This window comes from Rattus norvegicus, chromosome 10, assembly GCF_021556685.1.
Source record: "Rattus norvegicus strain SHRSP/BbbUtx chromosome 10, alternate assembly SHRSP_T2T, whole genome shotgun sequence".
Classification (NCBI taxonomy): Eukaryota; Metazoa; Chordata; class Mammalia; order Rodentia; family Muridae; genus Rattus; species Rattus norvegicus.
This window is the reverse complement of record NC_141543.1, coordinates 16,556,362-16,569,793: the sequence shown is the minus strand read 5'-3', so window position 1 is coordinate 16,569,793 and position 13,432 is coordinate 16,556,362. Positions and strand designations below refer to the sequence as shown.

The window sequence follows — 13,432 nt, the reverse complement described above, 5'->3', positions numbered from 1 at the left end:
CTCATTGCTCAGGAGCCAATCCTGAGACAGAGAGGCGGGCCGTGCCGGGCGAGGAAGAGGCGAGGAGGCGGGTTGTCGGGCTGCGCTGGGTAGCTGTGCTTAGCCCGGGCTCAGGGCAAGTGGACGAGCGGAGCGGACGAGGCGAGTAGGAGACCGCGGAAACCTATGCGACCATGTGTTGGTCCCAGCTGCGGGTGGCAGGGAGTCGACCCTCCCCTTTGCTCTAACACAGGCCGGCTTGTCCCGCTGCCTTCCAGTCCCCTTGACAACGACGCCTGGCGTGGCGCGGCGCGGGGCGGGGCGGGGCAGAGCGAGGCGAGACCAACTGGCTTTGAGGAGAAACACTGAGCCCCTCGGTCTTCTCAGCTCCTTCATGCTCTTCCCCCTGCGAGTCAGACCTTCCCTCAACCTCAAGGTCTTGCACACCTAAAGGACGACCAGTCTTGGGCGGCCCCCTTCACTTTGGTGATTCTGTACCGTACTGCCAAAGCCCCTGTTATGAAGCATCCTTTGCGTATACCAAAAGCGTCTCCACCTATGGTTCCCAATTCAGGACCACCAAGCACACGTCCTTTTTACAATATTCAAAGACCGGGGTTGGGGATTTAGCTCAGCGGTAGAGCACTTGCCTAACAAGCGCAAGGCCCTGGGTTCGGTCCCCAGCTCCGAAAAAAAGAAAGAAAAAGAAAAAAAAAAACAATATTCAAAGACCTTAAGCCCCCACACACTCCCCTGATGCTGCTCCGGTTCGACACCGTTAGCTGATCTGCCTGGTTCGCTAGGCCCTCACCCCCTAATCCTAAAGTCCCTCTTTCGAAACCCTGAAGGCTGAGCATCTTTTTTTTTAGGGTAAGATACAAAGGGTGGAGCTGAGCCAGGAACTGGATTATAGGGACTCATTTGAATGATGACAAACAGAATCGTATAATGGATCTAACTTCTAAAAATTATTTTTGATTTTATTAGTTTTATTGTAATTATATGTATGTGTGTGAAGGTGGGTATGTATATGTGTAGTCTAGCGCAGGTACCAGTGGACACCAGAGACATCGGCTCTCCCTGAGGTTGAAGTTACAAGTAATTGTGGTTTAGGGCTGTATTCCGATCCTCTACAAGAGTAGTTACGAGGACATCGTAACTGCTGAGCCATCTCATTCCTTTTCTCAATGCTGGGGATTGGACTCGTGTTCTTCTTACATGGAGACAAATGCTCCACTAAAGGCTCTCCCAGCTTTCCCTTAACTTTAATTCAACCTCTCTAAGCATATAGAATGGAGGTAATCGTGTTCTTAAAACACATATATAAAATCTCCAAGTCCTAAGGATTGTGTATCTATACATACACCATTTGTATCATACACACCTCCATTTACGTGCCATTAAGCACATCTCACACATGTGCAGACACCATGGTCTTGTGCACTCATTACTGCACACACCCACACGTACAGTAGCATAAGTTTGCAAAACCAGAAGGAAATAGGTAGAAAGTGGGATTCTGCGGGCGCATTTTCACCTACAGCTTTTCAAGGCCCGGGGAAGGCTACCAATGTTAGTTTCTCCTTGGACACCTAGTCACCGCCACCTCACCCTGTGTGCTCCACAGGGCTCCTTGATGATGACACAGACAGAGGGCATCCTTTGAGTCCTGGCCCCCATGACATCCAAAGACAAAGCTGTGGTATCCTTGCCAGTTTCTCCCTGGGATGCCATCCTTAAGGCTGCCAAAGACCAGCTGCCATCTCTGGATTCAGACTCCTCCCTGGTGAGCAAGAAGATATTAACTGTCCAGCCTGGGCAAGGACAGCTTCGGGCACTTCTCTCTACAGACCGCACCTTGGTCTATGGGCTTTGTTCTCACTCATCAGTGTCTGGGATTACTTCTGGGTATCCACTTCCTTCAGGCTTCTCTCTGGGTTTGCCAGAACGCTTGAGTGTGGATATTAGTGCTCTGTATCTCCAAGGCCACTCCTGCTGTGGTCCTGACACCCAGCTGGGCTCAGTGCCAAAGTCCAGAGTCTTCCCACCCTGCTGTTCCGCTGCTCTCAACTCTGTTGGGTCAGGTCAGAGCCAGCTCCAACCTCTGAGAGTGATCATCATGCCAGAGCCACACAGTATGGCCCAGCAGGGATTCTGCTACTTGAGGTGATCCAGGGGTCACCGACCATTTTTTTTAACACAGGTGAGAGGGATACATGGTGATGCACTGGCCAGAGGCTTAGCACACAGGTTGACATAGGACATTTCAAGTGAAGAGCAAGGGTTCTAGAAGCAAGATGGCTGCTTTGTGCCATGCCTGAGCATTTGCCAAGACGAGCATGGTGTAGCTGAGACTCGGGCACCATCCAGTTCATAGTGAACGAGGCAGAAGAGGTAGACAGTGACAGCGCCACAGTGCTCTAATGCTGCCATTGCCTTGTGAAGTCCCTATGAGGAGGCAGGCCAGTACCCGCTCAGCCTCTCTCCACTAGAGACAGGTGACCAAAGCTCCTGTGTTAAGTGACTAGTCAATATGAAAGTGAGCTGGCCTCCATTCTCAGCTGCCTCTTCACCACCATTGTTCAGGGCTGGCATTAACACAGCATCCGTGGTTTGCAAGGCTTGCATATGGCCTGTGAAAAATGAAGCCCACATCTCACCAACAGGAGGTATGCTGTTAGGCCTGTTTTCAAATTGGCTGCAGAAAGCAGCACAGGACTAGGCCCTTGGTAGAGAACTGACCTGCTTAGACCTGCTCCTGGGCAGGATGGGCAAAACATGACTGCCATTTCCTCTAAAGTACTCCGGTCTGTCCGCAGTCTGACTGTGAGGAAGAAGAACCCTTCATCTTTCAGCGGAACCAGCCTGTCCTGATTCCAGACCTAACGGAGGAGCTGGCTGAAGACCCTGTTGGTGTCGATGAGTCTGGGACCTGGGTTACTGCAGGGAGGAGTCCTTCACCTGAGGTCTGTGGGACACAGGCCTTGGGAGCCCTGGAGGGGAAGGGAGGGGAGGGGAGGGAGGTCATTGAAAGTCTCACAAGGATTCCAGCAGCAGTGTAGGTCTAAATGGTCAGAGAAACCCTGTCTCAGAAAAACAAATAGGTAGGTAGGTCCGTAGATAGGTGATAGATACATAGATGATAGATAGATAGATAGATAGATAGATAGATAGATAGATAGATAGATGGATGGATGATAGATTTAAAACATCACTGGCTTGATGATGAAAATGAATCGTTACCTTAATAGATCCCACCCGAGGCTTTTATCCTTGGCAACCCCAGCCTGTTAGACCTGATAACACTTCTTGAAGTTGCTGTGGTTAAACATACTTCCCAAAGAAAACATTGTAGGAGCCAAAACCCATTTTAAAGGCCAGGCTGGGCTCTAGGAGCCACTCAGCTCTGGGTAACCTCCCTCTGCTCAGTTAATCCTAACATCCTCTCGAAACAAACTGGATATGCAAGGGCTGAACAGGATCACCTGACCCACCTCCACCATATACATTGCCTGAAGGCCAGCCCTCAGAAGAACAAATGTAAATAACACCCCTTGCCCTCCACAGGAGAACCTGAGAGGCAACTGGGGCTCTGGTCAGTTTAGGTCACTCCTAGTCTGTTTGGTTTGGTTTTTAGAGATGGGGTTTCTCAGTCCTGGCTGTCCTATTCAGTGGGTAGACCATGCTGGCCTTGAACTCAGAGACCCATCTGCCTCTGCCTCCCAAGTGCTGGGATTAAAGGTGTGCGCTTCACACCCAACAGCAGGATTTTCATGAGATTTTGTCTTTGTTTCCGTAAGGATTGCCAACCTCTGGGAAAGAGGCAGTGGGGAGTGGAACAGTTTGGGAAACAGTGGCAATGACTACATGACTTGACAGACTGCTGAACTCAGAAGGGTCAAAATGAGACCTAGCGATGGTGGTGCATGCCTTTAATCCCAACACAGGAGACAGTCAGGCAGATCTCTTCAAGGCTGGCCTGGTCTGCAGAGCTAGTTCAGGACACCCAGAGCTATATAGTAAGATTGTGTCTTGAAAAAAGGAAAGGGGGGGAAAAGTCAAAATGGGGTCCCTGAGATGGCTTGGTGGTAGCCTAACAGCCTGAGTTCCATCCCTGGGACCCACATGGCAGGAGAGAACCAGCTCTCAGTTATACTCTGACTTAATCGTGCATATACACTCTCTGAAGAATGTCTCCAGGTGTTCATAAAGGATGCCTTTTTTCCCTAGCCACTTCTGGTTCCTGGGAGATTAGCCATAGAACCCAGAAGTGAATGGATGGTAAGATCAAAGGACTTGGCCCATCAGGAAAGAAGAGGCCCGGGCTGGTCTTGCCAGAGCTGTGTCAAGAGCAGCCCAATCCTTTTGGATACTAAGGAGGCACCCGCTTGGCCTGAAGGCAGAGGATCCCAGAGTCCTCCCTGGAGTTCCCAGGGAGAAGGAGCCACCTTTCCTTTGGAAGGAAAGTTGAAGACAGAGCCCTCAGATACTGATTTTAAAAACTCTGCAAAGCGAAGAGCCCTCCGCAGGGAGAGGAGGAAGATGATAGAGAGAGAGATCCTTCAGAAAGTGACCCAGGCTGCTCAGAACCCAGCCTCTGGTGACCAGGGCCAGGTGGCAGAGTTAGGACCCCGTCCAAAAGCAACCTCAGAGCAGTCTTGGGAAGGAAGACCAGTTCTCTCACTCAAGGTAGGTGTCCGCACGGCCCACCCTGCCCTCAGGTAGTCCCTACTGCCTGGCATATTCTTGCCCCGCAGTGGAGGCTGGAAGCAGTGCCTCAGGACATAGAGCCCAGGTCCCAAGTCCACCTGTTGCTCCTGTGACAGTGTGGGATAGCCTGGCACAGAGCTCACCCTCGGGGAGAATTAGTGGCAACAGCAAGAGAAGCCAACTCCAGCCTTCTTGAGAGAACATGAACCAAATGTCAGTGCTGATTGTCAGTCATGCTAAGACAAGCAGTACTGCAGAAGGGAGGCCCTTGGCGGGCAGACGTCATATGCCAGGGAGACAGGCTGGGAGTAGGAGAGGCCATCCTGTGAGGTACTGCAGCAGAGAAAGGAGTATGAGGACCACTGGGAAAGCAAACCGGTAAACCACAGCAGCAGCTCTGTGTCCTTCCATGGTGGAGCCGTTCCCCATTGTGGGGTAGGCAGCCTGTGGGGGACACAGCTGAGATCTATGAGCTTACCCTGCCCACTGGACAGGAAAGAAGCCATCATACTAGCCCAGTTCTCAAAGAGAAGAGTACCTGGTCAGCTTGCAGGTAGGCATGATGGAAGATGGTCCAGCCTGGCATGGGAAGGCCATGCACCTCAGCCCTGCATCACTCAAACATTGTACAGAGTGTCAGCATGTAGCCTGCATAGGATTCTTCATTGCTGTTTGCATAAGCCAACAATTTCCTCTGTTCACCCTCACGACTTTAATTCTTTCTCACCTATAGGGCTACAAGAATTTGAAAGGTCTCACATAAGCATTCGTTCTCCCTCTGTCATACTAATGCCTGCCAAGGCAAGCATGCCAACAGGGTCTCCAGTTTAAGCACCTGCTTGAACCACCAGGTTCTTAAAGTTGCAAAACCTTTCTAACATCTTAAATTGGTATGAACTTAGACAGTTTAAAGATTACATGATGATCTGGGTGTAGAGAGGCAGAGACAGGTGGATCTCTGAGTTTGAGACCAGCCTGGTATACAGAGCAAGTACCACAACAGCCAAGGCTACACATAGAAATGCTGCCCCCCCAAAAACAATTATGTGTTGGAAAAGGCAAGGGTGTGTCTCTATGGTAGAGTGCTTACCTTGCATGCACAAAATGGGTGTACACCTGTAATTCCAAAGGTTGGAGGATCAGACATTCAGTGTCATCCTTGGCTACACTGTTCAATACCAGCCTGAGCTATAATGAGATCATGTCTGAAAAAAACCGGGGCTTCCTCCAGGTTAGCTATCTTTGTGCCACACACACTCCCCCACCCCCGGCAAAGCCGCCAAAGGAAGGAGATGCCAAGGAATGTACGTCTCCCATTAAAGGGTTGGCTCAGTGTAATCAGTCACGACAGGGCATTCATTTGCTATATGCACCCAAACTCCAGACACCACTCTATTGTTACTGTGGTTGGAGTCTGGGCGGGGTCCTTCCAGGTTTTTGGCCCCTTATCCAAGGAGCTGAAAACAAAGCCTCACACAGATCACACAGATGTGCAAAGTTATCTTTTGAAGCAGGATAACTTTATTGAAGCTCAGTGACAACAGATAAAAAGCTATACACTGTCAAGTTTGACAGGGCTTCATTTTATAAGGTCTAAAGGAAGGGGGGCTGGCTACTAAGAGCATAAATGTGTGGTTCTCTATTTTGATTGATTTTTTTTCCCTACTGCACATGTTCCTTTCCCACGATGCATCAAAGCCTAGTTATGCACAGGCTCAAGATTACAGTAAATAGGTTATCCCTAAAAGATTGTTCGAGACGCAGTTTTTTTTCCTTATTACCTATACACTCAAAATCAGTTCAGGCAAGATAGCTCCTTCTTTTCTCCATGCCTAGATACACTGGACACCCACTTGAATAGAAACTGTCTAAATTTGATTGCTAGGGGAGTTGAGGGGGAAGATTTATACCATAATTCAGAGAGATGGGAATACCTGTAGCTTGATGCAGGTCAGGGATGACGAGAGACTTCTGAGGTTTCTAGGCGCAGTGTTTGAAAGGGGCTTTGTCTGTGCAGTGCGTGCAAGTGAAGGAACTACACTGCCAAGTGCATTATTGCAGTGGGGATATGGACAATCTAAAACCAAATTGGGAGGGGGGTCCTAAGCTGCACTATTCCCTGTTTGCCCCCTCACTGCAGTGGATGATCTTCCCCTCCACTGGCGCAGCTGATGTGAAAGTGGGGGCTCCTGCAGGACTTCTGCAACCTTGTAATCAGTGTTACCATTTCAGCAACTTGAAGGCTGGGACTTGGACTACATCCTCCAGAGTCTGCCAGGGCAACAAGGCAGCCAGGGTGACAGTGCATCCAGAAGTGCATGGTGGTTAGCGGATCGCTGCCAAGACCAAGGTCTGACTCTCAACCCTGAAGCCCAAGCCAGTCAGTCCCCACCTCCTCCTAAGCCTCAGTGGCAGGGCTATGGGTTGGGCAGGGTCGGTCTCCCTTACTGCCCTCAGCACACATTTCAATGGGCCTTACAAAGACGTCATTCATTCATCATACATGTGGCTGCCTGATCTTCCAGGCATGTTCAGGCCTTTAAAGTTGACCTGCCCTGTGGCTCATCTGTTTCATTCCTCCAGCTTCCTTTCTTTCCCCTTTCTTTCCTAAGGGAAAGCAGAACAGATCCCTTCCGGCATCTTGCACACTCCCGCAGGAAGGCAGAGGAGGTCATACTCTCACTGTCCTTGTGGCCTTGCTGTGAGCAGCTCTGTAAAAGGCAGAAGCTCTTCATGCTGTCCCTACTCACACAGGCCTCCAGCAGCTGGTGCAAGCACATCTGAGCTGAGGAGCAAGGTTAGGGTTTAGTCCAGACCAAAGACTCCACTAGACCAACAGCCTCTGGGCTGTTTAACTGTGCATATACCAGAAGAGGGCAACCGATCCCCTGGACTGGAGTTCCTTACGTGTGTGAGCTACCTAGTGTGTGCTTAGAATTGAAGCCAGGTACTCCACAAGAACAGCAAGTGCTTTAACCACCGAGCCATCTCTTCAGCCCTAGCTCTGTTTTGTGTTTGAGACAAGGTCTAGCTGTTTAGGCTAGGTAGACCTGGAACTTGATGTGTTGAACTCTACCTCCTGAGTGTTGATATGAAAGGAATACACCACCACCTGTGTTTGAGACAGGGTCTCACACTAGCCCAGGCCAGCCTGGAGCTCTTGACAATCCTCCTGCTGCAGACTTCAAAGGTCTGCCCCTAATGAGCATGTGACAGCAAGTCCTGTGTCAGCAGAGCTTCAGGGTGTGGCAAAGCCGTCCTCTGCATGAGCACCCTCTGAGTGTGCTGTGGCAGGAAATAGTCTTCTTTTTTTTTTTTTTAAATGTTCATGGCTTTTTGATCAAGCTGTTCCTTTTTGTTTAGTTTTGTTTTGTTGAAACATGAAGCCCAGGCTGGCTCAAACTCATGTTATACCTGAAACTGGCTTTGAACTCCTGATGTTGCTTTTACTTCCCAAGTGCCATTTCCACCAGCTAAGCTATTCCACTTAGAAAATCTCTTGTAAACACACACCCAAGGATGCTCAGAGCTCGGGGTTGGGGATTTAGCTCAGTGGTAGAGCGCTTGCCTAGCAAGCGCAAGGCCATGGGTTTGGTCCCCAGCTCCGAAAAAAAGGGAAAAAAAGTTACAAGGATGCTCAGAGCTATATACTTTAAAATTCTGAAAAGTTGAAAAGAGCTCATATTCAATAGGGGTCTAGCTAAATCAAGCTCGTCATAGAGTGCCCTTAGCTCAGTATCGAACTGTATTCACAGAAAGATGTACTATGAGCAGGGTAGTGGTGCACTCAGGTGGTGCACAGCGGCAGGCTTATCTCTGTGAGTTCCAGGGCAGCCTGGTCTACAGATCTGAGTTCCAGACAGGGCTACCTATCTCAAAAAAAAAAGTAATAAAGATGTATAAGAGGGTGGGGATGTAGCCCAGTGACAGAGCTCTTGGTAGCACACACAGACCCTGGATTCATTCCCAAGTGCACACGTGTGCGTGTGCGCGCGCGCGCACACACACACACACACACACAGAGAGAGAGAGAGAGAGAGAGAGAGAGAAATTGATCTATATGATAAGCCTGTTTCCTACATTTTGAAAGCTACAAGCATCTGCTCACTCTGACCCTATGTCACAAGGCATAAATGCAGCCGTCCCTGTTGAAGACATGACTACCCCTGACTTTGCCAGGTGAAGCTGGAAGCCTCAGGACAAGCTGGGGTGGGGCACATTGGAGTCAAGCTCCACCTCTCAGAGGCAGACCTGAGCTCAGCAGCCCCTCTCCTGGCAATCCCCAGGGCACAGCACTGGACCCTCCCAGGACATACTTCTGGAACAGCTAGCCCTCCTGTGTGCCACTCAGTCCAGAGTCCGACACCCTACCTGGAAGGTATCTGCTGACAAGCTCCAAGACACAGAAGAGCAGGTAGCCAGAACCAGGTGAGACTTTCCACCAGCCGCAGCCATTTCCTTAGAACCACCCTACCTCTGGGCAGTGCTGATTGGGCCTTTTGGTGGGCCACTGGGCATGTACTTTTTCTTTGACTAAGGAACCTGATTAGGCAAATGCTGCATTTTCTGTTTTTCCTGATGAGAAAACCGAGGTTTAGATCGCTGTGCCTGTCCCAGTCCATCAGTGGCAGAGCTGTGTCTTGTTCCCTAATGCTAAAGACACTTTGTCTTCACTGTCTGCATGACCAGTGGGAACAGGATGGTGAGGGAGGCTGGAAGGGCTGTGGGCAGCAACCTGTCCTAGACATGGAGGGAAGCAAGGAGGGACAGAGTGAAGCTGGGGTAGCAGAGGTGGAGATGGGTTCCCTGAGGCCTGCCTTTCCCACACGCTCCTTCCACTGCCTTCAGGAGTCTGGGAGCCTTTTCTGTGAGGTAGTTGTAGGTTCTGCATGGCTAGCAGGCCTGCACTTTCCAGTATGAAATCCACCAGCTCCACAGGACTACTAAGCACCGGAAATGCGGCTACTGGGATGAGGACTATGTAATTTTATGGACCTACTGGAAATGACTAGCTTGAATATATAAACAGCCCCCTGTGCTTAGTGGCCTCCTTCAACTGAATAGAATTTCTTATGCTATGGGGAGCAAGGCCAGGGCCTCACATGTGCTTGACTCTGCCACTGCCGCATCACAAGTCGTCTTTTGACTCTTTCGTTGTTGTTGCTGGATTTGCTGTTTTGTTTATTTTTGGTTTTTTTTCCTTTTTTTTTTTTTTCGGAACTGGGGACCGAACCCAGGGCCTTGCGCTCGCTAGGCAAGCGCTCTACCGCTGAGCTAAATCCCCAACCCCTTTGTTTTTTTTTAAATAGTTATTTTATATATGTAAGTACACTTGCTATCTTCAGACACACCAGAAGAGGGCATCAGATCCCATTACAGATGGTTGTGAGCCACCATGTGGTTGCTGGGAATTGAACTCAGAACCTCTGGAAGAGCAGTCGGTGCTCTTAACCACTGAGCCATCTCTCCAGCCCTGTTTAGTTTTTCAAGACAGAGTTTCTCTGGCTGTTCTAGAACTTGCTCTGTAGACCAGGCTAGCCTTGAACTCACAGAGATCCCACTCCCTTTGCCTCCTAACTACTAGGACTAAAGGTGTGCACCACCACCCCACAAACCCCAGGCTTCTTTTTACTTTTTTAAAAATTTATTTATTTTATGTATATGAGCATACTGTCTCTGTCTTCAGACACACCAGAAAAGGGCATCGGATCCCATTACAGATGGTTGTGAGCCACCATGTGGTTGTAGGAAATTGAACTTAGGACCTCTGGAAGAGCAGTCAGTGCTCTGAACCGATGAACTATCTCTCCAGTCTCTTTTTCCTTTTTATAGTCTTTCTAGGAGGTCAGAGAGATGGCCCAATAGTGAGAGGCACTGATTGTTCTTCTGGGGGACACAGGTTTGATTCCCAGCACCCACAGAGTGACTCACAACTGTCTGAAACTCCAGTTCCAGGGGTTCTGATGCCCTCTCTGTCCTCCATGAGTACCAGATATATAAATAGTGTATAGATATATATGAAAGCAAACACATGCACATTTTAAAAACACATGTATAAACTGGGTGGTGGCGCACACCTTTAATCTCTGCACTTGGGAGGCGGAGGCAGGTGGATCTTTATGAGTTAGAGGCCAGCCTGGTCTACAGAGCAAGTTCCAGAATAACCAGGGCTATACAGAGAAACTATGTCTTGAAAAGCAAACTACATGTATAAAGTCTTGCTAAGTTGCCTAGTCCTTGAACTTTCCATCCTCCTGCCTCGGTTTCCCTGGCACTTGGGATGACAGACCTACCAATCAGCCAAGCTGATGTGCAGCACGTCAGACTTGCCCAGTTCTATAGGGTAGTGCTGGCCTGTCCCAACAGTAGCCATGAGAACACACAGGTTCCAGGTGCCCATGAACACACAGCAGGAACACTGTCACAGCTGCCTGAGCACTGTGATTCGAGCAGCTCATCTGGTGGCAAGGAATCACACAGAAGGGCCACCCCACCCTCCATTGCAGAAGTGCTTCAGCAGAGTCCGGCTTTCAAACTGAGCGAGTCCAGAAGAGGGCAGAGAGTAGGAGGCTGAAGACAGAGCCTCCCACTGTCTTCCTTGACCTGCGGCTGACAGAACCATCAGATCCACAAGAACACCAGTCCCAGGAGAGGTACAAAGCAGGAACTGTGCCTGAGGTGGGAAGGTGGGACAGAAGGCAACGCTCATCTGGCTTGAGCACATCGTACCTTCCTGTCAGCACATGGGCAGCACAGCCCAGTGGCTCCTTAGCTTTGGCTGGCTACCAACCCTCTGGAACTCCCAGGGAGGTCCCTGGGTGAGAAGGTGAGAGGTAGGCCTGGCAAGGAAGCTGCAGAACATCCTAAGAATCCATTTCCTTTTACTCCCAGCTCTGAACATAGCTCCTCTGACAGTGAGGAGGAGGAAGTGGGGTCAGCAGGCTCCATACCAGTGGCATCTTCCTGGGAACAAAGGTAACTTTAGAGTCTCTTCCTCTGCTTAGGGACACTCCTTTGATGTACCCTGCCCCACACACACACATGTAAGCCAGCACGTGGTGTGGTGAGAGTGGACATCATTGTGTTTTATGACGTGTCCCTAGGGGAAGTCTGTGTGGCCAGGCCTGTTGTACCCAGCTCCCCCTATGGCAGCTTTCTCCAGCCTCTGAGAACAGCTCCCTAGTTTGATTGCCTTGCTGCATCCCAGCAGAAGATAAAATGTAGGGCCAGAGGTTAGCCAAATGTGAAAGTTCCAGTTGGTTAAAGAGCAGCATCCAATCAGACATGCCCGGGGAGCCTAGACCCTTGGTGAATGAGAAGTATGGGTCTCAGCTGCCTGCACTGCTGGGAGGATTAGAGCCCAGGCTGCAGATCATGTGCAGAGCTTAGATGTAGAATGTGGACATCCCAGGAAAACAGGGTGGGAAGTATTGGCAGAGCAGGCAGATTCTGTGAGTTATAGGCCAGCCTGGTCTACAGAGAGAATCTTTTTTTTTTTTTTTTTTTTTTTGGTTCTTTTTTTCGGAGCTGGGGACCGAACCCAGGGCCTTGCGCTTCCTAGGCAAGCGCTCTACCACTGAGCTAAATCCCCAACCCCCAGAGAGAATCTTGAACTGAAAACAAAAACAAAAAGCAGTGAGGGCAGGATCTCAAGCAGGAGCTGATGCAGAGGCCATAGAGGGTGCTGCTTACTAGCGTACTTCCCATGGCTTGCACAACCTGCTTTCTTATAGATCCCAGGACACCAGCCCAGGGATAGTAGCACCATCTGCAGTGGGCTGGTCCCTCCCTGTCAATCCCTAAGAAAATGCCTCACAGCTGGATTTTATGGAGACTTTTTCTTACTTATGGTTCCCCTCCTTTCGAATGACTCTAGCTTGTGGCAAGTTGACATAAAACTAGCCTGTTTTATGGACAATGTCCCTTACAAAGAGAAAAGTTGGTCATCCCTACCAACTGCAGCGGTGGTCCGACATTGCCCTTGCTTTGGGATGGAACTGAAACTACATAAGGACATTGCTGTTTCAGTGCTGGGAATTCTGGCTGTCAGGTGACAGGGCTGAGGTTGCTTATGTTGTGTCACAGGTACTGTACTGGGAAAAGCCAGCTTCTTCAGCAGCTGAGGGCGTTTCGAAAGGGGGCTGTTCCACCTCAGCTGTCTGCCAAGGATGGCCCTGGAGGCCAAAAGGATCAGGCCCAAGAAGATACTGGGGGATCACAAACTCAGAGGAAGAAGCACATCAAACTCTGGGCTGAGAAGCAGAATGCCCTAAATCTAGGGGACCCTCTTGGGACACGGCTCCTCCCTGGTATGGGCCAGCTATAGGCAACTCAGGTAAAAGACCTGAGAAGCAGGTTGGGTGGCAGACTTTCTACCCACACAGCTCTGGTGGTCTCTACAGTCTGCCTGTTTCTAACAGCATGGGCCTCAGGGGCTGGGACCCCCAGTCTAGACCCCATGCAGCCAGTTTAAGCCAGTTTAAGTTAACAGTTAAACTTTTGTTGTTGCGGTGTTGGGAACTACATCCAGGGCCTCTTCCGTTCCCATATTTAAACACATTTATAGTTTCCTATAGAAAATGTCCCCAGGTTCCTGGATTCCTGGTATTTTATGTACACACCCATACAGATCTGATGGAAAAGGAAGCAGAACCTGAAATTTGCTTTCTCTCTCTTTTTAACTGAGACACAAAAGCACACATAGATTTCAGGTCACTCCAAATTAAAGGTGACACCAATCTTT

General features: G+C 49.8%; 1 protein-coding gene across 5 annotated transcripts; it reads left to right on the top strand.

Annotated features, from left to right (window-relative positions):
• The first annotated feature begins 36 nt into the window (after positions 1 to 36).
• On the top strand, positions 37 to 13,432 carry Dnaaf8 (dynein axonemal assembly factor 8). Of its 5 annotated transcripts, none has more exons than XM_087572764.1 (9): positions 37 to 141; positions 1,628 to 1,765; positions 2,799 to 2,945; positions 4,210 to 4,668; positions 6,922 to 7,039; positions 8,976 to 9,117; positions 11,196 to 11,342; positions 11,581 to 11,664; positions 12,775 to 13,432. In XM_087572764.1, the coding sequence occupies exons 2-9, from the start codon at positions 1,658 to 1,660 to the stop codon at positions 13,013 to 13,015; spliced, it is 1,446 nt and encodes a 481-aa protein (XP_087428890.1). In that variant the 5' UTR covers positions 37 to 141; positions 1,628 to 1,657; the 3' UTR covers positions 13,016 to 13,432.